Source organism: Notechis scutatus, chromosome 4 (assembly GCF_049901735.1).
Source record: "Notechis scutatus isolate UNSWTSFEM ecotype Mainland chromosome 4, rNotScu1.2, whole genome shotgun sequence".
Lineage (NCBI taxonomy): Eukaryota > Metazoa > Chordata > Lepidosauria > Squamata > Elapidae > Notechis > Notechis scutatus.
The window spans coordinates 163414582-163441934 of record NC_142012.1 but is presented as its reverse complement, the minus strand read 5'-3'; the positions used below and the strand labels follow the sequence as shown (position 1 = coordinate 163441934).

The window sequence follows — 27353 nt, the reverse complement described above, 5'->3', positions numbered from 1 at the left end:
AACCGATTGCTACATCTGGAAATGATCCATACTATAGCTTTACCAAGAACAATTGCCCAACTCCGAAGCATCATTAACCCCAACAAAGGTCAGGTGGCTTGAGTAGCACCTAGCCATTCTTTGTGACATTGTGCCTTGCCTTATGGCCCAATACTTTTATTACTCTTTTTATTCCTTATCATGAAACTACTGATTGCCTAGTTATGTTTCATTGGGTGCCAGGCCCATGCTTGAAGGAAAAGAATTGCCCCAATTCACCCCTTGAATCACCTTCTTGCTTGTTATTAATTTAATTATTTACCATGTATAAATTGTCTCATTCACCAAAATGACTGTAAGTAAAGGTAAAGGTTCCCCTCGCACAAATGTGCTAGTCATTTCTAGTTCTAGGGGACAGTGCCCATCTCTGTTACAAAGCCAAAGAGCCAGCACTGTCCGAAGATGTCTCCGTGGTCATGTGGCCGGCATGACTAAAGGCCAAAGGTGCACGGAGCTCTGTTCCCTTCCCACCAAGGTGGTCCCTATTTTTCTACTTGCATTTTTACATGCTTTCAAACTGCTAGGTTGGCAGAAGCTGGGACCAGTAACGGGAGCTCACTCTGTTATGCAGTGCTAGGGATTCAAACCACCAAACTGCTGACTTTTCTGATCGACAAGCTCAGCATCTTAGCCACTGAGCCATTGCGTTTCCCCCCCCCCCCAAAGAAAGTGACTGTGGGTGTTATGCAATACATGACTTTATTCCCTAACTGCTTTGGCTCCCACCCCACCCCATGTCCTTGATTCTAAAAAAAAAAAATCTCTTCCTCTGCTACTTAAGTGGCATATGGTCAGAAGTATGTGAATGAATGTGGCAATCTCTTGTTGACAAACTACCAGCGCTAATTACACGGATCATCAAAAGACACATTGCTATTAGTTTCCAATCAATGAAGTACAGAAACCAGGAAGAAAAACAAAAAGAGTTGGATAAAAGGAAACAACCACCTCCAGATCAACTTGGAAGCATCACAGGGAAAGATCCGGAAGGACAATGATGGCAATAGGGGTGATTTTGTTCATTTTGCTGCTTGTTCTCTTGATTCTCTTCTTCCTGAGACAACTTTGGACCCGAAGACATTTGCCTCCCAGTCCTTTGGCTCTGCCATTCCTTGGGACCTTGTTGGCAAATGGGATAGGACTTCAAGAAGATGTTTTGCTTAGGGTAATACCATAATTTTAATTATTTTCTTTGTACCATAGTTATGGATAAATGTACTAACCTAGAGCAATATTCTTGCATGATGAGGAATTTAATCAAGCGATGGGGATGATACTTGATTATTTTTGCCGTCATCCCAGAATATTCAAGCTGAGACCTGCTTTCCATCGTTTCACAGGGCAGGATGTGAAAGAATAGGGCAGGGTGTACATTTTTAGAAGGCAGATTCTGGCTCAGTCGGTCCAATAAAACACTGATAATGGAACCAATTTCTCTAGAGAGAGGGTGGTTTCCCTTTCACTCTGCTCCAATGGAGGCTGGACATCCCCTAATGAAGATGTTTTATTTTGTATTCCTGCACTGGCCAACAGGTCAAACACGACAGCTGAAATGGTCCTTTCTAATTATACAATGGCCAAATAGTAATGTTCATATATTGCTTTGAGATTATATCATCACTAATTACAATCTCCAGTAAAATGGAAAGGCTAATATTAACGTGAAGTATTAACGCAGGAGCTTCTTCTGGAAAGAACATTAATAGAACTAAAATGATTAGAAGCACTGACATTTTGCCAGTATTTTTTCCAGGTGCAATTCAAAGTGTTTCTACACCTCTCAGCCCTTCCTGGCTTGCATCCAGAATCCCAAGGGACTGTTTTTCTCCCAGCATGTTTCTCCCCAACAAATTCTGTCCAGCAGATTGGGCTTGTTATGGATTCTGTCTGCCAAGGAATGGAGGTGTCCCTTTTCTGTAGTAGCCCCTATCCTTTGAGACATTCTTCCTCCAGAGATTAGGATGTCCCAACCCTGCTTGGCTTTCATAAAGCGATGAAGACAATGGTTATATGCCCAGGCCTGGGGTCATGAGTGTGTTAAGGGCATCTGTTTCTTGCTAATTATGGTATCTATGGCAATAGTCCATCTGGTGACTATATATATATATATATATATATATATATATATATATATATATATATATATATACACATATACACATATACACATATACACATATACACATATACACATATACACATATACACATATACACATATACACATATACACATATATACATATATACATATATACATATATACATATATACATATACATATACATATACATATACATATACATATAATATACATATACATACATATATATATATATATACATATATACATACATATATATATATATATGATATATATATATAGAACGTATATATATATATATATATATATATATGTTTTCTGAGGTTCTCGGGTATTTGTATGTGGATCTTTGGTTATTCGGGTTTTCTCCGCGTAAGATTCAAAGTATCTAGGCAACGTTTGGCGAGGTCCCACTCGCCATCTTCAGGCTGGTGCTTTCGGCTTAGTGCTTGCACTGGCACTAAGCCGAAAGCACCAGCCTGAAGATGGCGAGTGGGACCTCGCCAAACGCTTGCAGATACTTTGAATCTTACGCGGAGAAAACCCGAATAACCAAAGATCCATATATATATATATATATTCTTAAGTTTTCCCGGGTACTTACATGTATGGTATTCAGCTTTGTTCGGGTATTTTCCCATGTCATTATAGTTTTGCTTTTAAAGTTGTAGCAATGTTTCGGCAGAATCTCATCTGCCATCATCAGGCTTCTGTATTGTGTTCGTCTGTGAGTCAGACTTTCACTGCCGTTTCAGTTTTATATATATATATTCTGTACTTTTAATTTTTTATGTTGTACACTGTACAGAATATGTGGTTGAGATGAGTGAGGAAAGGGAAGGGGGAGGGAGGGAGGGAGGGAGGGAGGGAGGGAGGAAGGAAGGAAGGAAAGAAGGAAGGAAGGAAGGAAGGAAGGAAGGAAGGAAGGAAGGAAGGAAGGAAGGAAGGAAGGAAGGAAGGAAGGAAGGAAGGAAGGAAGGAAGGAAAATATGTACAAACATGTAATTATTGTAATTCCTCAAATACAATGAATTATATAAGCCATAGGTACAATAGTATGTGTGAAAGATTTTGGAAGATGGGACAAAGAAATGCTGCCGAGGGAACAGACAGATAAGAGAGAGCATAACATAGATCTAGACAGTGGCAGGGCAAGAAATTCAGAAGATACCCTGACTAGTTTCTTGGACTGTAAAAGAGACAGGGGGAAGAACTATTCTTTCAGACTTGCAAGATTCTATTAATGTAGCTTTACTGTAAAATAGAATTGGATTATCGGATCATGTTCCCTCTCTGGTCTACCCACCTAGTAATGCTAACATTAGGTCTATTTGTCAGGATTCCAAGTGATGAAATCCATGAAAAAAAAAGGAACAAAGTCCATCTTCCAAAACAATTTCTTTTATTTAGGAAAGCATCAAATTGCCAAAGTCCATGGTAATTCCGGATCTGACCCAACCCGGAATTACACCACAGTATTAAAAGTTAGAAACAACCCCCAAAAGTCTCATTCTCCAATAGAAATAATTCAACGTTGCTTGATGTCATAAATCTCCACCTCTAGGGGCCCAAGCACAGACAGCTCGTTTTCCCACAGGTAGAAGAATCACCTAGTCTAAACTGTCTCTATCTCCACTCCTCCCCCCTTAGGAATGTGGCAAGCCCAAAACCCTTCCCCCCTTGACTACCACAGAGAAAGTAAAAAAAAGAATATATACTAAGCCTAACTAAAATGGCTACACATATGTCAATTTTGGGCTTGACACTATTCTTATCATTTCTATTCTTATAATTTCATATATTTATTTTATTCATTTATCAAAGTTGTACATTGCCCATTTCATCTAAGTGACTCTGGGCAGTTTACAAATAAAAGCCATACAGCCATATAAATACATAGATTGTTGCAATGCAAGCGACACAAGCCTTGTGTTCCCATGGGCCATGTGGGTGGCGCAGCCTTGTGTTCCTGTACAGCCTGGATTAATTGGTTTGGGGGTGACATTTCTCTGTGGACCACTCACCCAATAGTTGTAAACTATATGGATGGTATTGCTGTTGTGGCCAATTTTTATTCAGGTTACAACCCATCAGATGAAGAACAATTCTTCAGCCCAAAATCCTGTAGACCAGGGGTATCAGACTCAATTTCATTGAGAGCTACATCAGGGTTCTGTTTGACCTCGGGGGTGTGGGTGTGGCCAGGGTGGGCATGGCCAGCTCAACATCACTCCTGTCAGGGGCGCCTGTGGTGGCCTGAGCACTCTGCCAGTGAAAACAGGCTCCCAAGTTCCATTTTCGGTTGCCACAGCCTCCTGCAACCCTCTGCCCGAGGGTTCCAGGAGGCTGTGGCAGCTGAAAATGGAGCTCGGGAGCCCATTTTCGCTGGCAGAAGCACTGCAGGCAGGTCCTTCACTATTTCCAGGGTGGTTGTTAGGGATATACACCCTAGCAGAACGTGCAACGGCAGTCTAGCAGGCAGGCAGATATGTGAGATAAAAACGTTGTAGTAGCTTACACTCAGTAAGACAGGTACACTGTGCAAGATAAATAGTTTTTATTCCAGCAAGAGTTATAGCATAGTCAAACAGTCCATATGTCATACACTAAGTTCAGTCAGTCCGGGGGTTATTCAGTTTGCAAAGTCCAGTGTCGAAAAAGAGTTCATTAAACTTACAATCAATCAGTCCAGTGATATATCTCTTTTGCAATCAGAGATATGAAGAAAAATCAAACCCCTTTTCTTCTCTCAGCAAACACGCAGTTATCACCATCAATCCATCACTGTCAGCAATCCAGTAAAAGCCGGTAAACAGTGAGCTCTCTTGCTCCCTCTTATGGTGATTTTACAACCGCACCCAAAATACTTGGTTTACAGTTTAAAGTGATACATACACTTAAACTCACTAACATAGTTTATATATTATTTACCCAAACTAAGTTAGGTAACCAATGTTATCCCTAACATTGGTCCCACGGGCCAGATCTAAGTACCCAATGGGCCAGATCCGGCCCCTGGGCCTTGAGTTTGACACCCCTGCTGTAGACTGTCCTATCAATATAACAATCAGTTGGAAAATTGAAGAGTTTGTGGCTTTAAAAAGCACAGGGCAAAGAGGTTGAGAAAGCCTATGAAAATTATCTGAACTGTAGCCTTCAAAAGATGTGACTCGTGAACAAGCTCTTTCAAACAACCACTGGCTCACATTTCTGTCAGTCACAGGAGGAGTGGGCAATAAGAAGACCCTCTCTCGAAATCTTTTTTTATAGAACTAAATAAAATGATATCCAAGTTTGTCTGGTTGGGCAAGTGGCCACGTATTAAAATGAAACTATTACAAGATAATAGGAGCAGAGGTGGTCTAGGACTACCAGAATGGGAGCTTTATTATCAGGCAGTGGTGTTGAGTTGGATTAAGGATTGGATTAAATTAAGAGACAAGAGAATCTTAACATTAGAAGGACATGTTCTCCTGAGAGCCGTTCGGATCATCCAGAGACTGGGAGGTGCTTCAGTCTACGTCGTTTATACATTATTTACCCAAACTAAGTTAGGTAATCAATGTTATCCCTAACATTCTCCCCTTTTGGGTAATATAATATAATATAATATAATATAATATAATATAATATAATATAATATAATATAATATAATATAATATAATATAATATAATATAATATAATATAATATAATATAATATAATATAATATAATATAATATATATATATATATATATATATATATACAATTTCAACCCATAGTTTTCACAATTTTCCTTGTGCTTTACTGCACCTTGTGCTTTTGTAAATCCATCTGCAAAATTTTCTTCAGTCATGCAATAGACCAATCTTATCAGATCATTTTTCACAGATTGTCTAACATTCAAATATCTAAGGTCAGTGTGCTTAGATCTAGTCTTTACAGCAATATCTGTAGCCAACCTTATGGCTGCTTGATTGTCCTCATAAACTACAATGGCATCTTTAACAGTTACTCCCATATCTAACAACAACTGTTTATACAGAATTAAATCAGTACATAATAAAGATAGACATGAAAATTCTGCTTCCATTGTGGACATACTTATATGTTGCTGTCTAATTGACCTCCAACCAATCAGTGTTTTACCTAATAGTATAGCCATACCTGAAGTTGACTTCCTAGTGTTTATGTCTGTTGCAAAACTTGCATCAGCATATGCACTTAAAATCAAATCATCTTTTGGCTCCAAATACAATGCATAGTGCATTGTCTTTTTAAGATACCTTAATATACGCTTTAGCACTTGCCAGTGACGTTCATTTGGTTCAGCATTAAATCTCGCCAATTGATTAACGCCATAAGCAATATCTGGCCTTGACCAATTACTTATATATGATAAACTACCTATTAATGACTGATAAATAGTCTTATCGAATTTTTGAACTTTGAGCATCAGTACGACAAAATTCCTGACTCATTGGAGTTTTTGCCGGTTTACAAAGTTCCATTTTATACATTTTTAGCAATTGGTATATTTTATCTTCTTGTGATATCTTAAAGCCACTATTGGTTTTGTTTATTGTCAATCCTAAATACTGTCTTATTTCTCCTAAATGCTTTAATTTTATCCTCTTACTTAATAATGATATTATCTCAGTAGCTTCATTATTAGTCTTCGTTATTAAAGCAATATCATCTGTAAAAAACAATAATAATGATACTATGCCATTTGTCTCTCTTTTGAATAAACATGGATCAGCTAAACCTGCTTTAAACCCTATATTGTTTAACTCTTTTACAATATATTGGTTCCATTCATAACCAGATTGTTTCAATCCATAGAGACTCTTTTTCAGTTTCCAACAGTCATTATTATTTTTATTATCTTTAATACCTACTGATTTTCTTAAATATATAGTGTGCTGCAATGGTGCATGCAGATAGGCAGTTTCTACATCTAAATGATTTATGATATAGTTTTTCTTAGCTGCCCACACTAAAGCTGCTCTCAAGGTTATTGCCTTTAAATTTGGTGCAAATACTTCATCATAATCACATGCAGTTTGATTAAATCCTTGAGCTACCAACCTAGCCTTATGGGTAACAGTCCCATTTTTACCAGTTTTTAACTTAAATATCCATTTGCAACCAATGGACTTTTCACCTGGAGGTAATTTGGCATTTTCATAAACTTTCATTTCTTTTAATGAATTTAGTTCCTTTTCCATTGCCTTTTGCCAATTCTCCTGATCCTTTGCAGGATACATCCTAAGTTCTTCAACACTAGTTGGAACTTTACTAACTTGGCAAACTACACTTGCTTGATACCTATCAGGTGGTCTGGTTACATGTGTAGAACGTCTAGGTATTACAGGGCTTACAGGTGGACTTTCATGTTCTACCTGTTCCTGATTATCTATTTCTTCCTGTTCTGGTATTTCTTCCTGTTCTGGTCCTATACGCTCTTCATGTACTTCCTCTTTAATTGTACTCTTCTTATTACTGATTTGTTCTGGTTTTTTGTAGGTTTCTATAATTACTTCCTTACCTGAATCTTGCTCCAGTTTTTCCCATCCTACATGTTCTAGGAATTGTGCACTAGCACTACAGTAAACTCTAGATGTACCTTTTTCCCAGAATCTGTATGATTTGTGATTAGATTCATAACCTACAAAAAATAACCTTTTAGCCCTATGTTGCCCTTTCTTTCTCAGTTGTGTAGGGATATGCACCCATGCTGGTGCTCCAAATGTGTGCACGTAGCTTAGGTCAGGTTTTCTGCCATGCCACCATGTGAATGGTAATTCACCAGTTGTTGAATTAACAACATTATTCAATATATGATTACCACACATTATTGCTTCTCCCCACAAAGTTTCAGGCAATCCTGAATCTGACAGCATAGTACGAGCCATTGCTTGTAATGTTTGGCCTCGTCTTTCTATAAAGGCATTATGTTGTGGCCTATATGGTGCAGACTTTTTATGTTCAACACCTGCCATCTTTAGTCTATTTTGGAATTTATTGTTTATAAATTCCGTACCATTATCAGTGATAAGAGTTACTAATTTCCTTTTAGTTTTTCTTTCAGCGAATTTAAGCCAATTAAAGAAATTTTGATATGTTTCCGTTTTGCTTTTCATTAGATAACAGAAACCATATCTGGAATAATGGTCCATTATACTTAGTATGTAACGAGCACCTCCCACGCTTGTTTTTTTAGGACCTATAATATCAGCAAATACTACCTCTAGAGGCTCCTTTGTTTTAAATCCATTAACTCTATTTGCTAGTATCACCTTGCTTTTTTCTTGACTACAAGAATTGCAGTGCAAATACTTACTGCAAGGCTTCAGTTTTATACCTTTAGATAGTTCTACCATTCGTTTAAGTATTTTAAAATTTATATGCCCTAAACATCTGTGTAACAAATGTATGCACTCATCATGAGGTTTAACATTATTATAAACTGTGTTAGCCACCTCTAATGAATTATCATTTAACACATACAATTCACCTCTTAAAGTTGCAGTCACTTTTTTTACCTTCTTTTTCAATTATGCAATTATCTCCCCTAAAGTAATTACATAACCTAGTTTAACCAAAACTCTAACCGAAAGCAAATTAAACTTAAGTTGTGGTACATATAACATTTTTACATTTTCTTTTATGCAAGAACAATATGCTATACCTTCACCTTTAGCCTTAAGTTTCCAGCCATTAGCTAACGATATCTGCTGTGAACTTGTGGACATCTTAACAAATCTTTTCTTATCTTTCGTTATGCAGTGCGATGCTCCACTATCTACCACCCATAAATTACTATTCACAGTTTCGTTGCTATACATGGCTAATTCTATGCATTTTTTATCCTTTTTATGCTTTTTAGCATTCTGGCTGGCTTTTTGGCTTTTTGCTTTCTTGCAGAATCTAGCCAAATGTCCTTTTCCTCCACAATTAAAACATTTTCTAATTGTATACGCTGACGAAGATATTTTCTCTTCTTCACATTGTGGTTGTTCCCTTCTGAGTTGATCCCTTTCAAGCCTTCTCCTGGCTTCTTCAATTAATCTGCCAGTAATGTCAGTTAGTGTAAGGTTATCTTTTGGCAGAACTTCAAGTGAAGTTACGTAGGCATCGTAGCTCTCATCCAAAGAAGACAAAATTATATAAACTTGGTGTAATTCAGTGAAGATAAGTTCTTTTTCATGCAGTTCTTGAAAAATTCTCTTCATAGAGTTTATATGACTCAGCATGTCTCCATTCTTTTGAAGATGTGTTCTAAACAGCTTTTGTGTAAGATTTATATGTGCTCCTACACTGTCTTGAACATAAATCTTCTTTAAATTCTCCCAGCACTTAGCAGCTGTTTCTTCTCCACGAATATGGACAAGTTGTTGGTCAGAGAGTGTCAGTCCTATTATACAGAGAGCTTGCTCATTCTTCAGTTTATATTCTTGTATTTTCTGGGCATCATCCTCATCCTCCGGATCCCATGCATCTACCTCTGGTGGGTTTTGAATTATACTCCACAAACCTTCTCTTCGTAGAAGTAGGCTGCATTTCATAGACCATGAAACATAGTTTGTTCCATCCAGTTTGGATATTAGAGACAAACTTTGTAAATTGACTTGTGCCATCTTTTTCTGGATATTAAACTATAATTAATAAAACACAGCTGTCTGTTTACAGTATTGTGTAACTACACAAACTCTCACTTTAATAAGCCTGTTATATCCTGGTTAGTCTGACTGTGCACCTGGGCCCATAACCAGTGTTAGGGATATACACCCTAGCAGTCTAGCAGGCAGGCAGATATGTGAGATAAAAACGTTGTAGTAGCTTACACTCAGTAAGACAGATACACTGTGCAAATTAAATAGTTTTTATTCCAGCAAGAGTTATAGCATAGTCAAACAGTCCATATGTCATACACTAAGTTCAGTCAGTCCGGGGGTTATTCAGTTTGCAAAGTCCAGTGTCGAAAAAGAGTTCATTAAACTTACAATCAATCAGTCCAGTGATATATCTCTTTTGCAGTCAGAGATATGAAGAAAAATCAAACCCCTTTTCTTCTCTCAGCAAACACGCAGTTATCACCATCAATCCATCATTGTCAGCAATCCAGTAAAAGCCGGTAAACAGTGAGCTCTCTTGCTCCTTCTTATGGTGATTTTACAACCGCACCCAAAATACTTGGTTTACAGTTTAAAGTGATACATACACTTAAACTCACTAACATAGTTTATATATTATTTTACCCAAACTAAGTTAGGTAACCAATGTTATCCCTAACATTGGTCCCACGGGCCAGATCTAAGTACCCAATGGGCCAGATCCGGCCCCTGGGCCTTGAATTTGACACCCCTGCTGTAGACTGTCCTATCAATATAACAATCAGTTGGAAAATTGAAGAGTTTGTGGCTTTAAAAAGCACAGGGCAAAGAGGTTGAGAAAGCCTATGAAAATTATCTGAACTGTAGCCTTCAAAAGATGTGACTCGTGAACAAGCTCTTTCAAACAACCACTGGCTCACATTTCTGTCAGTCACAGGAGGAGTGGGCAATAAGAAGACCCTCTCTCGAAATCTTTTTTTATAGAACTAAATAAAATGATATCCAAGTTTGTCTGGTTGGGCAAGTGGCCACGTATTAAAATGAAACTATTACAAGATAATAGGAGCAGAGGCGGTCTAGGACTACCAGAATGGGAGCTTTATTATCAGGCAGTGGTGTTGAGTTGGATTAAGGATTGGATTAAATTAAGAGACAAGAGAATCTTAACATTAGAAGGACATGACCTCTTGATAGGTTGGCATGCATTTTTGTGGGAAAATAAAAGTAATATACATACCTATTTCAATGAACACCTAATAAGAGATTCATTGATTACAATTTGGGAAAAAAAATCAAAGGTAAACACTGTACAGAAATCCCATGATGGCTGTCAACCATGGAAGCCATAATACATCCAAATAGATTAGACCTACGGAAAATGGTAAGCTATGAAGAACTATTAGATAGCCAAGGGAAATTAAAATCAAACGAAGAAATGAAAGAAAATGGAATTATAATCGATTCATGGCCATATTTGCAAATTCAAAATAAATATAAAAAAGACTCAAAAGATTTTGGATTTGACAAAGGGCAGAACCAACTAGATAAAATATTAATGGGACTGGAACAAAAACTTATAAATAAAATATATAAATATTTATTAGATTTTAAAATGGAAGAGGAAATAGTCAAAAGTACAATGATTGCATGGGCACAGAATTTTGGATACACTATAGAATTAGAGGAATGGGAAAAATATGGAATATAAATTATAAATTAACGGTATCTGCTGCATACAAACAAAATATATATAAAATGTTTTATAGATGGTATTTAGCCCCAACAAGATTGGCAAAAATCTATTCCAATATGAGTCCTAAATGTTGGAAGTGCAAAAAAGTTGATGGTACATTTTATCACATGTGGTGGATGTGCCCCGAGGCCAGGACATACTGGATCCAAATTAAAAATTGGTTAACAGAGATCACTGGCTATCAGATTGAGCTCAGACTGGAATCCTTCCTATTAGGAATTATTAAAGAAAGACTACCGAAAGAAGTAAAATACCTAGTGTTACATATTATAACAGCCGCCAGAATAGCCTTTGCACAGGTATGGAAAACACCAAATACCCCTAATGAAGAACTAATAATACACAAAGTAACAGAAAGTGCTGAGATGAATATGCTAACAATGAAATTGAAAGAAAAAGACGACTCTGAATTCTTTACAATTTGGAACAATTGGTATAAATGGCTAAAAAACAGAACCAAGAAGGGAGACAAAAATGTTAATTGAAACAGCCCTTAAGAAAGTAAAATAAAATTTTGTAAACTATATAAAGATATAAGAATAATAATTATAGCTAAAGATATTATTTAATAGTAGATAAACGCAATATAATGTATTATGATATTTAAATCAAAATCTTGTATAGATGCCAAGAACGTTGTTGATACCATGATGCTTTACGATGTAAAAAAAAAAAGGAAATTAATAAAAATTATTTAATAAAAAAAAGAAGACCCACTCTCATCTAAGGCAAGGGGGAATGGAGCCAACAGATAGGAGAAAATAGTGGATCTCAGGCAGGAATCTTAGAGAAAGAGAAAAGAGCAGAGAATTGCATAATTCAGGATTTAGGGAAACTGTTGGTAGCGTAGGGTAGCTGCACAAACCCTGTTTTATTTTATTGTAATATTTCTCATCTTTGATTCCCCTGGCAGCATGTAAAACGATATGGAAATATATACTCCATGTGGCTCGGACCTTACCTTGTGGTCGTGCTGTCTGGATTCAAAGCTGTGAAAGAAGAAATGACCAGATTCTCAGAAGAATTCTCTGATCGACCAAATGATCCTTTCTTGACTGCTTTAGGAAAAGGAATGGGTAGGTGCAAATTGTAAGGAATTGTATCTCAATAACCATCATACTATTATAATTTGTGGTAATATTATTCAAACCATGGGGGGAAAAAGAGTAAGACATAATAAACAAAATGATTTAAAGGCACGATATAAGCAAAATAAATATTGCTTAATTTACTTTCTGCTGATCTCACCAATTTTGTCCAATACAAGTTTCTCCATCTTTCGCTTCCTTTTGACATAGATAGATAGATAGATAGATATAGATATATGCAAAATACCACTTACACATCATCACAAAATCTCCAGAACCATAAAGCCTACAAACTTGAAATTTGGCACATAAATGGATGGCTATCATTTATTGGGAAGCTAGGTTTCATCTGGGTGCCTGGTTGGGGTGTGTTTGAACTGGAGGTATCAGGGGGGATCTGTTTGTGCCCAGGTGTTTGCCTGGCTTGTGGTGTGGAGATTTTTTTGTTTGTGAGTGCAGGCTTCCAAATGATTGACAGTCTGTTGGAATCATCTCTTCTATTCATGCTTTCAGGTCTTTTTTCAATCTCTATGGCTTCTCTGATAATTCTGTGGCTATAGTGGCTAGGCTTTTGGTGCCATTGAAGTCGATGCTATGACCTGTTGCTTTCATGTGTTGGACTAGTGAGGAAGTGTGTTCCAGCTTTTTTACTGCATTTTTGTGTTCATCCAGGCGGGTACTTATTCTTCTATTGGTCTGTCCAATGTATGTGGCAGGGCATGATGCACAGGGGACTTCATATACTTTGCTTGTGTGGAGTGACCATTCAAAGTTACAATGGCACTTGAAAAAGTGACTTATGACCATTTTTCACACTTATGACTGTTGCAGCATCCCCACAGTCATGAGAGGCCAGGCGAGGAGATGCGTGCCTCGATGTGAGTGATATTGAGTTGGCCACACCCAGCTAATAATATGACCACCAAGCCATGTCCACCCAGTCACATGACCACCAAGCCACGCCCACCACCTAAGCCACACCCACAGAACCGATTGTTAAAAAATTTGAATCCCACCCCTGGGTGCCTCCCTGCACCAAATTTGATATTTCCACCTGAAATCTAGAGAGATGTTTGGCAACAACTAGATCTAAGCAGTTTTTAACATGAATGTTATCAGGAATAACTTCTTGTCTGCTGATGCCCCACAGGAATTATTCTTTCCAATGGCCACACCTGGAAACAGCAGCGACACATCGGCATCACTTCTCTGAGGAAGCTGGGCCTGGGGAAGAAAAGCATCGAGCATAGAATAGAAGACGTTGCTCAGACATTGATAGACAACTTTAGACAAACAAATGGTATGTAATTTGGGGTAATAACAATGGCTCAAGTCCCTATCTGCTGATATCTTTTCCATTCTGAGCATTTCGAATAAAAACCTGTGTATTTGATTTGATTTTTCTATTTCTCAAACAACTAGTTCCAAATTCTTTTCCTTCTCCCCCTTAGAAATCATGTTCCCTAAACATTCATCATAAAATATCTTCATTTGCAGGACAACCATTTGACCCTTCGTTTCTGCTACTAAATGCAGTTTCTAATGTCATCTGTGCTTTGAGTTTTGGGCATCAGTTTGCTTCTGAAGATGAACATTTCCAGAAGTTAATTCAAGCCCTCAGAACTATTGTGGATTTTTTGGTTGGCTTTTTCCATATGGTGAGTTATTTCTCTATAAGAGAGACAAAACTCCCCCTCAAACCTATATTTCCTCCAGTATTTTCATGTAGTCGTGTAAAGCATGGAGGAAGCCTTGCAAATACACACTCTGATGCTAAGGAGTTCTACTCCCCCTCCCCACCTGAAAAGAAATCCGTTCCAAATGCAAAACACAAGCAGAGCAGAGGAGTTTCTGTTTCTGTTTTAGTTTCACAGCAGCAACCAGCTTTAGTACAGAACAGTTGAGCTAAGCCACGCCCAGGCTCCTTTCTGTCTCCTTCTTGCTCACACAGCTAAAACTGTTTCAGTTTCCATATTTCAGTTTCCAAACAGCCCTCAACTCTCCCACACACTGACAGGGCGCTAGCCAGATGAATACCGATGGATGCTGTAGGCAGAGGCACAATTTTTTCCCCTTATTTTCCTCCCCAAAAACTAAGCCCGATCACATAGTTTCATAGCGGGTCTAGAGATAGTCAGTTTATATATTTTTTATTAGTAAGTGCTGTCTGTTACTGTCAACTGCTGAGAGTTTTCTCCAATTGTGATGGGAAATAAGTAACTTTTCCTCTGCCTTTTCTGTAGGTATATGGTTTGTTCCCCACAATAATGAACTACCTCCCAGGCCCCCACAAGAAAGCCTTGGCTTCTACAGCCTGGATCCTCTCCTTTGCAAAGCAAGAAATACAGAAACACAAAGAATCCAGCTCTCTTCATGAGCCACAAGATTTCATTGATTACTATCTTCTTGAGATGGAGAAGGTACGAGTTTATTGTAATTCAATACATGGGCAAGGAAACAAGGGAATTACCATATTTTGCAATGTATAAGACACACCTTTCCCCCCCACCTCAAAAAAGTGGGTGGAAATCCCCACTGCCTGGAACGGGCCAAAAATGGGACACGTGGAGGTCAAAAATGGGATGCACGGAGGCTGAAAATGGGGCCAAAAACAGAATGTGAAGGCCGAAAATGGGATGCACAGAGGTGGCAATAGGTGATGGTGATCCCTGCAGCCTGAAACAGCTGATTGTCAGGAGGTCGATCCAGCCAACAATCAGCTGCTTGTGCTAAATCAGGCTGTGCTGAAGCTGAAACAGGCTGTTTGCTGTTTGCTGCAAGGAGACAAACTGTTGGGAGGCAGAGGCAGATTTTTTTTCTTGTTTTCCTCCCCAAAACCTCAGTGCATCTTATACTTTGGAGTGTCTTATAGTCCGAAAAACAGGGTACTTGTTGCTGTGTATTAATAATTCACCTGTGGAGATGGTTAGCTGCATCAGGTTTCTGGTTGTGCAACTAACAAGGAAGTCTAGCTTGGTCGCTCAACAGTGAGACACTGATGAAGCAGGTACAGATGCACCTGCATTTTCTGTGTTGTATGAGAAAAGTACATGTTCCTTCTCCTGTCCTTACCACTTTCTATAGAGGAACGATTGAGAGCATCATGTCATATTGCATTACTGTCTAGTTTGGAAGCATTACTGCTTTGGACAGGAAGGCAGTGCAGAAAATGGTGAGGGTGAGCAGAAAAAGATTATTGGTGATTCACTTCCTTCTATCCAGGACATAGTACATAATCGATGCTTGAGCAAGGTGCACAAGATTGTCTGGGATGCTACACATCCTCTTCACAACCTCTTTTTTTCCTTGTTACCTTCTGGGAGAAAGGAGGCTTTGTAATATCTAAAGCAGAACATTTAGATTCAGTCACAGTTTTGTACCAAATAGTATCAACACCTTGTGAAATCTTGTTTCCTCTTTCCGCCTATGTATTCAAAATGGACAGCGATTTATATATATCTAAATCAATTGTCCATATGTATATATTTTTGGTTGTAGGTATATAGATGTATGTATATAGCACTTTCTTTTGAGAGCAGCAACAGAATTTCATTTTTAATGTGTGCCAGTGTGCCACATAAAAAAATAACTATAAAGATTGTCTTATCTTATCAGCATCTTATCTTACCTTACTTTACCTATCTGACCTTATCTTACCTTATCAATATTACCTTCCTTCATCTTGTTTCTTTTTCATCTAGCTCTTATTTTGAATTTAGTTTATTAAGAGCTGCTCTTAATAAAACTCATATTGCACCTCTGGTTAGAAAAGCTGTTCTACATAGCTTTTAGAAATGATTCTGTGATAATAAAAGTTGGAGTAAAAAATAACCACCTAAAACATTTTATTCAGTGTGTTTGTAATCCATTTATTTGTTTAAAAAGCTCTAATTCTTCCAGAAAACCAGAAAGCACAACCACAAAATGACTCAGGGAAAAATAATGGGGGACAAAACCCTTTTTTACTTCAACTTTCATTTTCCTCCATAGTGACAAATTTCTAAATGAGAATGCATGCAGGTAACATTGGTTGCTTGTTAACTTTTGTGATTCATATACACTAGTTACAGTTACGCATGTAAACATTTACTGAAGTAACCAATGATAAACTAAAACAATATTCATTAAAGTTCTTCCAAAGCTAAACCATCTGGCCTACTTTAACACAGACTCTTACTAGCTTTAAATTTACTGCTATAATTTTTACTCTCCTGCATTGATTTTCCTGTACAACTACCAAGAACATATTTATTCTCATGGTTTTTTATTTTTATTTATTTATTTGTTTGTTTGTTTGTTTGTTTGTTTGTTTGTTTATTTATTTATTTATTTATTTATTTATTTATTTATTTATTTATTTATTTATTTATTTATTTATTTATTTATTTATTTATTTATTTATTTGTTTGTTTATTTATTTATTTATTTATTTATTTATTTATTGTGACAAGCATGAATTTAATAATATATATAAGTATAAACATGATTATTAATACATGAAATAGATACTAATAAAAGGGAACATTAAGACAGGGACGATAGGCACATTGGTGCACTTATGCACACCCCTTAACGACCGCTTAGGAAAGGGGTGAGGTCAACAGTAGACAGTCTGAGGTTAAAGTGTTTAGGGTTAGTGGAAGAAACCACAGAGTCAGGTAGTGTATTCCAGGCATTGACCATTCTGTTGCTGAAGTCGTATTTCCTGCAATTGAGTTTTGTGCGGTTTACCCTGAGTTTGTATGTATTGTGTGCTCATGTATTGTTGAGGTTGAAGCTGAGGTAGTCATTGACAGGTAGGACATTTTAATAGATAATTTTATGGACTATGCTTAGGTCAGACCGAAGGCGGCGTAGTTCTAACTTATCTAAGCCTAAAATTTCAACTCTGGTGGCATAGGGTTTTCTGTTACGAGTAGAGGAGTGGAGGACTCTTCTCATGAAATATTTCTGGACTCTCTCAATTGTATTAATGTCCGATATGCAGTGCAGATTCCAAACAGATGAACTGAATTCAAGAATTGGTCCAGCAAATGTTTTGTATGCTCTAGTTCAGTGGTTCCCAAAGTGGGCAGTACCACCTCTTGGCGGTGGTGGGATGACTTGAGGGGCCAATAAGAGGCAAGGGGGTGGCAGGGGGGCACTAAGAGACAAGGGGGGTGGCAGAGGAGTGCTAGAGGTGGGTCCCTTGCAGGGCGCAATTCTGCCTGGGGCTCAGGGGTGGGATTCTACCAGTTCGGTAGAACCAGTTGTTATGATTCTCTGTAGTTCAGAGAACCGGTAAATCGGGCCTCTGGCTAGCCCCACCCCTCTCTGCCCTCTTCTCCGTTCCCTGCCCAGGCAGTCCCTATCGCACATGCACAACATCATGCACATGCGCTACATGCCAGCAGCCTTTTGCCCGCCCGCCAGGCCAGCCATTGCTGCCTGCCTTTTGCTGCGGTCCTGCCTGATCTGGTGATCTCCCTGGGTGAGTGCAAATCCCAGTCGCCTTTCCCTCACCACCACCACTTGCCTTTTGTTTTGCCCCTTCCCCCCACCACTTGCCTTTTTCCGCGGCTGCCGGTTGCCTTTTCCACCCCACCACCACTTGCCTTCCACCAGGGAACACGTGGAGAGGCTCCTGTTGGCTCCGGCCAGGTAAGTGGCTGGTTCTATCACCTGCTGCTCCAGCTGGGATAGCGAGAGCACCTCTCTCCCGGCAGAGCGAGAAGCTTGCAAGGCCCTCTCCCATTGCAAATGGTTCTCGGGCAGCAGAGAGAAACAGGATTCAACCGGGCTGCTTCTCTGCCACCCAGGAGCTGTTTCTGATGAGAGGGGGACTTGCAAGCTTCTCGCTCTGCCGGGAGAGAGGCGTTCTCGCTATCCCAGCAAGAGCAGGTAAGAGAAGCAGCCCGGAGCCGACACTAGCCTCTCCACTGTTCCTTCCAGCTGGGATAGCGAGAGCGCCTCTCTCCCAGCAGAGTGAAAAGCTTGCAAGTCCCCCCCTCATCAGAAATGGCTCCTGGGTGGCAGAGAAGCAGCCAGGTTGAATCCTGCTTCTCTCTACTGCTCGGGAACCATTTCCGATGGGGGGGGACTTGCAAGCTTTTCAAGATTGTGTTTAAGAGTGCCCCATGGAAGAAGCTGAGAGCAAAAGTAGTGACTGTGAGGGTGACGGGGCGTGCAACGTGTCCCCTCCCAGGTGACAGCCAATGCTTCACCTCCTCTTTCCCTCAGAGGCAAGGTGTCTGCCTCCCTTCACACTCCTCGCAGAGGGACACGCCCCACCTTGCTTTCGGCTTCTCAGCTTCTTCCCTGGGGCACTCTTAAATTCAATCATGAAGAGCTGGAAGATGTTTCATTTGATCGCTGCCAATTAACTCACCTTGCCCAAGATGGCTGCAACAGAAGCAGGAAAAGCTCACCAACTCCAATATCTCTTTCGGAGCCTGAGCATCAACCTGCAGCTCTCTGCTCATGCGTGGGAGTGCTCTTTTATGTTTCACTAAGCTGCCCAGGGTTGCGTGGATGGTTAGCAGGCAAGCAAGGAGGGGTGCTGAACCTGCTTGCTTCGTCCGTATACCAGGATGGGCAGCTACCTCGGGTGCTGGGTGTTTTCAAAAGGCTGTCCACTGAAAGGTGGGGGACACAGTAGTTGTATAGCCCTCTTAAAGGGGTGAAGAAATGGCTCTCAGGCTGAGGAGAGTTGATGTACAAGTGGAAGTTTCCTTTTTTTCTCTCTCTCTTCCCTGCCAAATCTCTGGGTAGAAATAAAACCTGTTGGGAGTTTTTGAGCTGGAAGATCATTTACAACAGGGGTCAGTCACCAAACTTGGCAACTTTAAGACTTGTGGACAAAGCTGGCTGAGGAATTCTGGGAATTGAAGTCCACAAGTCTTAAAGTTGCCAAGTTTGGAGACCTCTGACTTAGCAAATGCTGATTTTAATGAAGAAAATGCTAAAGCAGAAGTGAACTGATCAATAAGTATGATGATCAGGGATTGGGATATTCTCTATTCTAGGTGAATATATATTATATAATCCCTTTGAATGATCTGGAAATACTTCTTACTTTTCAGTAATGTTTGGATTCTCAAGTGACATTGTTGGAAAAGAATGCAACTGCACAATTACACCTAGTGGCAACTACTTCTAAGCTAGAAGATTTAGCAGTGGGTCATGCAAACCGCTATTCTGAATAATGCTATTTATAGGGGGGGCACTAAGGATGAGTTTATAGCATCAAGGGGGTGGTGGACTGAAAAAGTTTGGGAACCACTGCTCTAGTTAGTAGTGCAATATTACTGGAGAAAAAGCTTGGCAGAATTAGGATAACAACTCTTAATGCCTTTTTGGCAATGTTGTTACAGTGGGCTCTAGCACTTAGATCATCAGAGATGAGAACTCCAAGGTCCTTGACAGAGTGAGAGAATGTCTTGTCCATCCAGCTTGTATTTTATTTTATTTTTAATCTTTTCTTGCCAATATGTAAGACAGAGCATTTGTTTGTTGAGATTTGAAGTTGATTTGCGGCACAGAAGCAACAGAATAAACACAGAAAAGCTGCATAGAATTCATCGTAAATTTTACTTTCACATTTTAAACATCAGAGCAAGAATGACCCCAACTCTACCTACAATGAAGAAAACTTGGCTCAGTGTATTTATGATTTTTTTGGTGCTGGAACAGACACATCTTTTGTTTCTATGAAGTGGGCACTGATCCTCTTGGCAAAGCATCCTGATATCCAAGGTGAGAGAAATCTGGGAAGTAGGAACTAGGGCAGGTTCCTAATCATTTAAAATTATTTGAAATATCAACAGTTGTTGAACGATAAACTGCATTTGCTCTTCATAATAATTTCATAGCTGGATTTTTGAACCTTTTTGAACCACAAACACGAGTGTAGCAGGATTAGGGGGAAATCAAGAATATACATATGGAGAGGCTTCTTTGATTTCCTCGATAAAATTCTGAGCGGTGAACCAAAAAGTAGAAATCAATACAGATCTAAAATATATAACACACTTAAAATGTAAAAATCCACCAGGATTTTCAGGTTTGGTACTTGTTCTCAGCCTAGATTGCGTGTCAAAGTCCAAATTAGAGTATGACAATCGACCCAAGAGGGCTGTTCAAAAATTTGGTTGAGAATATTTTCAAGGCAGTTATTGATTTTTTAAAAAATTGAATCAGATTTCTAAACTGGTTGGGATTGAATTCTGACAACTGATTTGAATGAAGGAGATTCAATGGAATCTATAAGTTTGCATCCCTTTGGACCAGATCTAATCAGTGCCAAGGAAATGGATTTTTAATCTGTACTCCTTTGTGACACTCAAAAGGAGAATGGGATTACATTTAATTAGAATTAGAATTAGAATTAGAATTCTTTTATTGGCCAAGTGTGATTGGACACACAAGGAATTTGGCTTGGTGCAAATGCTTTCAGTGTACATAAAGGAAAAGATACATTCATCAAGAGTCAAGAATCATAAGGTACAACACTTAATGATAGTCATAGGGTACAATAAGCAATCAAATCATACTAGGAAACAGTCCATATAAATCATAAGGATACAAGCAACAAAGTTACAGTCATACAGTCACAAGTGGGAGGGGATGGGTGATAAGGAATGATGAGAAGATTAATAGTAATAGTAATGCAGATTTAGTAAATAGTTTGACAGTGCAGAGGGAATTATTTGTTTAGCAGAGTGATGACTTTCGGGGGGGAAACTGTCCTTGTGTCTGGTTGTTCTGGTGTGCAGTGCTCTATATAGCATCGTTTTGAAACAGTTTATGTCTGAGATGTAAGGGGTCCGTAAATGTTTTCACAGCCCTCTTTTTGACTCGTGCAGTATGCATTTAATGCCCTCAAAGGATATTCTACAGTATTACTGAGGATTAATATTAGGAAATAAATAAGTGAACCACAATACTGAACATGAAGTTTCTATTCCCATCATTTTTTCCTAGAGAAAGTCACGAAGGAGATTGAAGATGTGTTTGGCTTCTCAAGGTCAATTTCCTATCAGGATAAGAAGAAGCTGCCTTATACCAATGCTGTGATTCATGAAATGCAGCGTGCAAAGTATGCCTTGCTATTTGGGGTTCCCAGGCAAAGCACAAAGGACGTGAAGATGAGGGGATACCACATTCCAAAGGTGAGAAATGTGGTCAGGATACATTCTGGTACTCCAACTTAGAAGGAAAAGCAGAATATAGGTAGTCTTCAACTTGTGGCCACTCAACAACTGTTCAAAGCTACCATAGACCCCACCCCTCCCAAGCTAATTATGACCCTGTTTCAAAGTTATAGTCACTACAGCACTCCCACAGCAGTGTTGGGATTCAAAAAATTTTACTACTAGTTCTATGGGCGTGGCTTGGTGGGCATGGTGTGGCTTGGTGGATGTAGCTTGGTAGGTGTGGCAGAGGAAGGATACTGTAAAATCTCCATTCCCCACCCCACTAACCTGTTTTCCAGTTCTGTTCTCCTGTGCAGGGCAACAAAAGAAGACCCAGCCAATCAGCTGGGACTCGGGAGGCAGAGAATAGATGGGGGCGGGGCCAGTCAGAGGTGGTATTTGCCAGTTCTCTGAACTACTCAAAATTTCCGCTACCGGTTCTCCAGAACTGGTCAGAACCTGCTGAATACCACCTCTGTCCCACAGGCACTTGCCCTTACGACCAACCTCAGAGATACTGAAATCCACCCTCTGTCTATCCTTCACCTATCCTGCCTTGCCAGTACCAACAGACACTGGGCCTGCTCCTCCCCACCTTCATCACTGATCAGTCACTTATTTTTTATCATTCACCTCCTTCTTTACAGATAACAGATGATCTGAGTTGGAAGGGACCAATTGTAGGTCATCTAGTCCAACCCCCTGCCCAAGCAGGAGACCCTACACCATTTCTGACAGATGGCAGTCCAATCTCTTCTTGAAAGTCTCAAGTGATGGTGCTCCCACAACTTCCGAGGGCAACTTCTGTTCCATGGGTTGATTGTTCTCACTCTCAGAAAGTTTCTCCTTGTTCCCAGTTAAATCTCTCCATGTTCAGTTTCCATCCATTATTCCTTGTATGGCCTTCAGGTGCTTTAGAAAATAGCTTGACCCCCTCCTCCTCCTCTCTGGGGCAGCCCCTCAAATATTGGCACACTGCTATCATGTCTCCACTGGTCCTTCTCTTCACTAGACTAGCCAAGCCCAGTTCCTGCAACCATTCTAGAAGCTCCACACACCATGCTAAGAAAACTTCTCTGTCCGTAACTGTCTTAGACAAATATGGATCCATAAAGGCAAACTATGAATAAAAGTTTCTTCAATATTCTTTGAACTTTTCTGCCTGTTTGCCTTATGAAACTGCTCTGTCTAGTCATCTCTTTTTTCTTTTTTTTTTTACAGGGGACCTTTATTGTCCCGGACCTGCGTTCTGTTCTTCTAGATCCTGAACAATGGGAGACACCTGAAAAATTCAACCCAAATCACTTTTTAGACAAGGATGGGAAGTTCGTTGAACGGGAAGAGTTCCTAGCATTCGGAACAGGTAAATCCAAGAGTCCAAAACAGCTGATTTCAAATTCCCAACACCACCACCACCACCCCTGAGTTGTTCTGAAGTCATCATGGTCTGAAGAAGAGATCCAGGAGGAATTAGGAGTCCTAATTCCTTCTAGTTTCAAAACTAAGAGTCTGAAATTCCCCTTAGGCTATAAACTGTGATGTATGAAGAAATACTAGTTTTATATTTTTTTATTTATTATATCCCATCTTCGTTATTTTTACAAATAACTTGAATGGTGAATATATCCAACACATTTCCTCCTCCTATTGTCCCCACAACAACAATCTTGTGAGGTGAGTTGGACTGAGCGACAGTGACTGACCTAAGAATACCCAGCTGCCTTTCATGGCTAAGGTGTGACTAGAACTCACAGTCTCCCATTTTCTAACATTGTGCCTTAACCATTTTGGTGGTCCCTCAAAGCAATTAATTAATTAATTAAAGCATCCCTCAAAGCAATTAATCCAGACTGCACGGGAATACAAGGCTTGCGTCACTTGCATTGTGAACAACATGAGGTAGTGAGGGGAGGGGGGGAAAGGCAGAGGGGGGAGAACTTGCCCACACGCTTCGTCTGGCTACCGGGCTGCTTCTTTACACTTCTTTCTTCTGCTGCTTTTGGCCACACGCAAGGAAAGCACCAAAAATCTTTCTTTTTCTCCCCCAAACTCTGCCAGAAATGAGTCTTTGGGACCCTGCAAGGCATCCTGCTCCAAGAGGTTGCACCAGTGTGACAAGTTTCACAAAGACTCATTTCAGCCAGAGTTTGGGAGAGAGAAAGAAAGACTTCTTCTGCTTCTGCTGCTTTCTTTGCGTGAAGCCAAAAGTCTCTCTCTCTCTCTCTCTCTCTCCCTCCCTCCCTCCTTCCCTGAGAATGGAGCTGAAGACAGTATCCTGCAATCCCAAATAAAGAATGATTAGTAGGAAAAACGGGGTGGGAAATTTTCCTGCAGACTTTTTTGGGATTTTCCCAGGGTCTCTGGTCCACGGGATTTAAAATTTGGTGGTCCCTGAGGTCCAAAAGGTTGGTGAGCCCTGGACTAGACCAAACTGGCTTTCTTACCCAGTAGAGCTTTGTAAGACAAGCACAATATTGTATAATGATCTTCAGTGCTTGGGGGAGAATTGTTAGATAAATCCAAAGAAAACTAGCCAAATTACTGGTGGAACTGGACCACAGAGTTATTAAGCTCCACCATTTTAATGAATGTAGAATTCCTTCTACCACAATGCTTCCACTCCTGTCTGTTACTTCATGTATATCAGTGAATCCTTCTCTACTGATGGTATGGATAGCAAAGAGCATAAAAAAACCACAGCTTCAACTATGGTAGATTTGTAAACCTGTGACTCTTGCTGTCTGCTGTCCCGCCCTCCCAATTCCAGAAATCCTATCACATCTCATTGCCGCCGCCACTTGCCACTGTATCCATGGTACCCCCTTCTTTCATTCCTCCATAGCCAACCCAGTTACTATAGGTAGGAAGTGAGCCACTACAGTAAGAATCTAAAAGTCATGCACTCATTTACCACTCCTCCAACCTCACCTCATGGAATATTATCCACAAGACAACCACATCCGCAAATAATGTGAAATACAGTAAATAAAAGATCAAGGTAAAGGTTCCCCTCGGCCCTCGCACATACGTCCTAGTCGTTTCCAGCTCTAGGGGGTGATGTTCATCGCCATTTCAAAGTCAGCACTGTCCGAAGACATCTCCATGGTCATGTGGCCAGTATGACTAAAGGCCGAAGACGCACGGAACGCAGTTACCTTCCCACCAAAATGGTCCCTATTTTTCTACTTGATGTCAGCTTTCTAGGGAACATCCATTCCTGTCAGTAACTCCAAGACAAGCATAATCTCAAAAGTACTTTTATTAAAATAGCCTGGCATATCTGTGGAATTCCGAAACTAGATCCTAATTCATCGCTGCCATTTGCATTTTTACATGCTTTCGAACTGCTAGGTTGGCAGAAGCTGGGACAAGTAATGGGAGCTCATTTCGTTACGTGGTGCTAGGGATTCAAACTGCCGAACTGCCAACCTTTCTTATCGACAAGCTCAGCGTCTTAGCCACTGAGCTACCGCATCCCTGTAGAAATGACAAATTTATAGAAGGTGATGGACCATTCGTTGCCACAATTACTCAAGGTGACATGCAAAATTTGGGGAAAAAAGTGAAAGCTAAATAATTAAAACAGATTAACAGTTATCATTGACAAGATATATTTTTTCCATTTCTTTAAATACTGGGAGAGCAGAGGCAAAACTTACCTCTTTGGAGAAAGTATTACATAGCATAGTAGCCACACAAGATTCCAGTAACAGCCAAGTTCCGGCAATGGAGAACATTCCAGTGATTTTGGGAATGCCTTGAGTAGATTTAACCCAGGTTTTTCAAACTGGGTTCTGATGGATCTACTATGGACTATAGGCAACACACACATGCACAAACACACATATTTCAAATACAGCTTTAGCCATCCTATTTGCTCCATTTGCATGGCCCTCCCAAGCTCCGTTTTCACTGGCAGGGGGTTACAGGAGGCCATCCCAAGCTGAAAACAGAGCTTGGGAGTGCTCAAGCCACAGGCACCCCTGACACAAGTAATGTCAACCTGGTCACACACACCCTGGCCACACACCCCGACACCCCCAAAGTCAAACATAATCCTGATGCTGCCCTCAATGAAATCAAGTTTGACACCCCTGATCTGGTAGATCTTGAGTTAAATCCTCCTGAAGAGATTTTCTTGCTTATGGGGTATACTCTGCAAATTATTATTATCCCCTTGATGCATGTTTTGTTTCATTTACAGGTGCACGTGCATGCGTGGGAGAGCTGCTGGCAAGAATTGAGATCTTCATCTTTCTGACTAGCCTATTGAGGGCCTTCAGCTTCCAGATGCCTGAAGGAGTGAAAGAATTCAATGAAAAACCTGTTGTAAACTTGACCATGCCCCCACAGCCTTACAAGATATGTGCTATTCCCCACAAAACTTAAACTTATAAAAACACCACACAAAGGATTAAAGTAATTACAGTACTCATTCAATGGGTAAATGCTTCCTATATGCCTATTCTCTTAATTTGAGCTTCCGCCTCCGTTTACTCTACACATCTTCAACCTATTGTGGCTGAACAATGTTAAGCTTGTTTCGTTTTGCCTTTTTTTTCTTTTGGATGCTAATAAAACATATTCATATCAATATGCTCTTAGTATCTTTTTTTCAATTTGTAGTAGATTTCTTCAGTTGCCTTCAGCCAGAACAAAAGGTAACATTTCTTAAAATTACACTTTCAATCATATGTCTTTCAAAGAGAAAAGAGAAGCATTTACATTGCAGATCATCTTGGTAAAGTATGTGTGCTAATTTATAAAGCATCCAACCCAGAGTCTTTCTTCAATTTTGGGATTGTGACTCAAAATACATTTTACATTGGCTGCCTTTATTAGCCACTTCAATTGCGGTTAGTCTAAAACACATGTGCTAAAGAGCTGGTTTTGACCTCTAAAGCCCTTTATACTTGATTGCCTTATGCTCACAGAATTGCCTGCTACAACCAGGATTATTTCAATTTATTAGGGTCAGCAGGAGATTTATTAGGGTCTTGTAGTGTCCCATTTTCCAGAAATTAAAAGATCTTGAAACGAGGAAGGACTGTTCCTCAGTTGCAGTGCCTGTTTTCTGGACAGGCCCTCAGTAGAGTAAGTAAGTAAATTTATGGTTAAAAGTCTGTAGAGATTCTCTGTCATCCACCGGTCATGGTTGTCCCAAAGGTGTTTTTTCTGGAGGCAACTGGACTTTCTTGTTTTTTTCCTTTGAAGATGTTTCGCTTCTCATCCAAGAAGTTTCTTCAGCTCTGACAGGATAGTGAGGAATGGAAGGATTTATAAATCTATCCTGTTAGCTGAAGAAGCTTTTGGGATGAGAAGTGAAACATCTTCAAAGGAAAAAAGAACAAAAAAGTCCAGTTGCCTCCAGAAAAAGCACCCTTGGGATAAATGTATTGTTGTAACCCCGTGTGATATGGACAACACTGAACAGAATTTACACTGGCTATGGTAAATGTGCAGATGCCCTCTATAAGTGAGGCAAAATACGACCAACAAATTGTGACTGCAGGGCCGAAAAACAAACTATCCAGCATTTACTGTCGTGAGAGAGCTCCAAATAACAGTGGAGACTTTGCTGATTTCCTGGCTGTGAC

The 27353-nt window shown here is 39.7% G+C and overlaps 1 protein-coding gene across 1 annotated transcript; it reads left to right on the top strand.

The window, feature by feature from the left end:
- The first annotated feature begins 1036 nt into the window (after positions 1-1036).
- Positions 1037-26247, top strand: LOC113427383 (cytochrome P450 2J2-like). Its single transcript, XM_087965687.1, has 9 exons — positions 1037-1204; positions 12409-12571; positions 13734-13883; positions 14081-14241; positions 14827-15003; positions 20176-20317; positions 21545-21732; positions 22978-23119; positions 25961-26247. Exons 1-9 carry the CDS (start codon positions 1037-1039, stop codon positions 26143-26145), a joined length of 1476 nt encoding a protein of 491 aa, XP_087821813.1. The 3' UTR covers positions 26146-26247.
- Positions 26248-27353: the final 1106 nt, after the last annotated feature.

Coding starts and splice junctions, on each gene's coding strand:
- LOC113427383 (XM_087965687.1), top strand. CDS start 1,037: ATGGCAATAGGGGTGATTTTGTTCATTTTGCTGCTTGTTCTCTTGATT. Junction 20,318..21,544: donor AAAGCATCCTGATATCCAAG/GTGAGAGAAATC, acceptor ATTTTTTCCTAG/AGAAAGTCACGAAGGAGATT. Junction 21,733..22,977: donor GGGGATACCACATTCCAAAG/GTGAGAAATGTG, acceptor TTTTTTTTACAG/GGGACCTTTATTGTCCCGGA.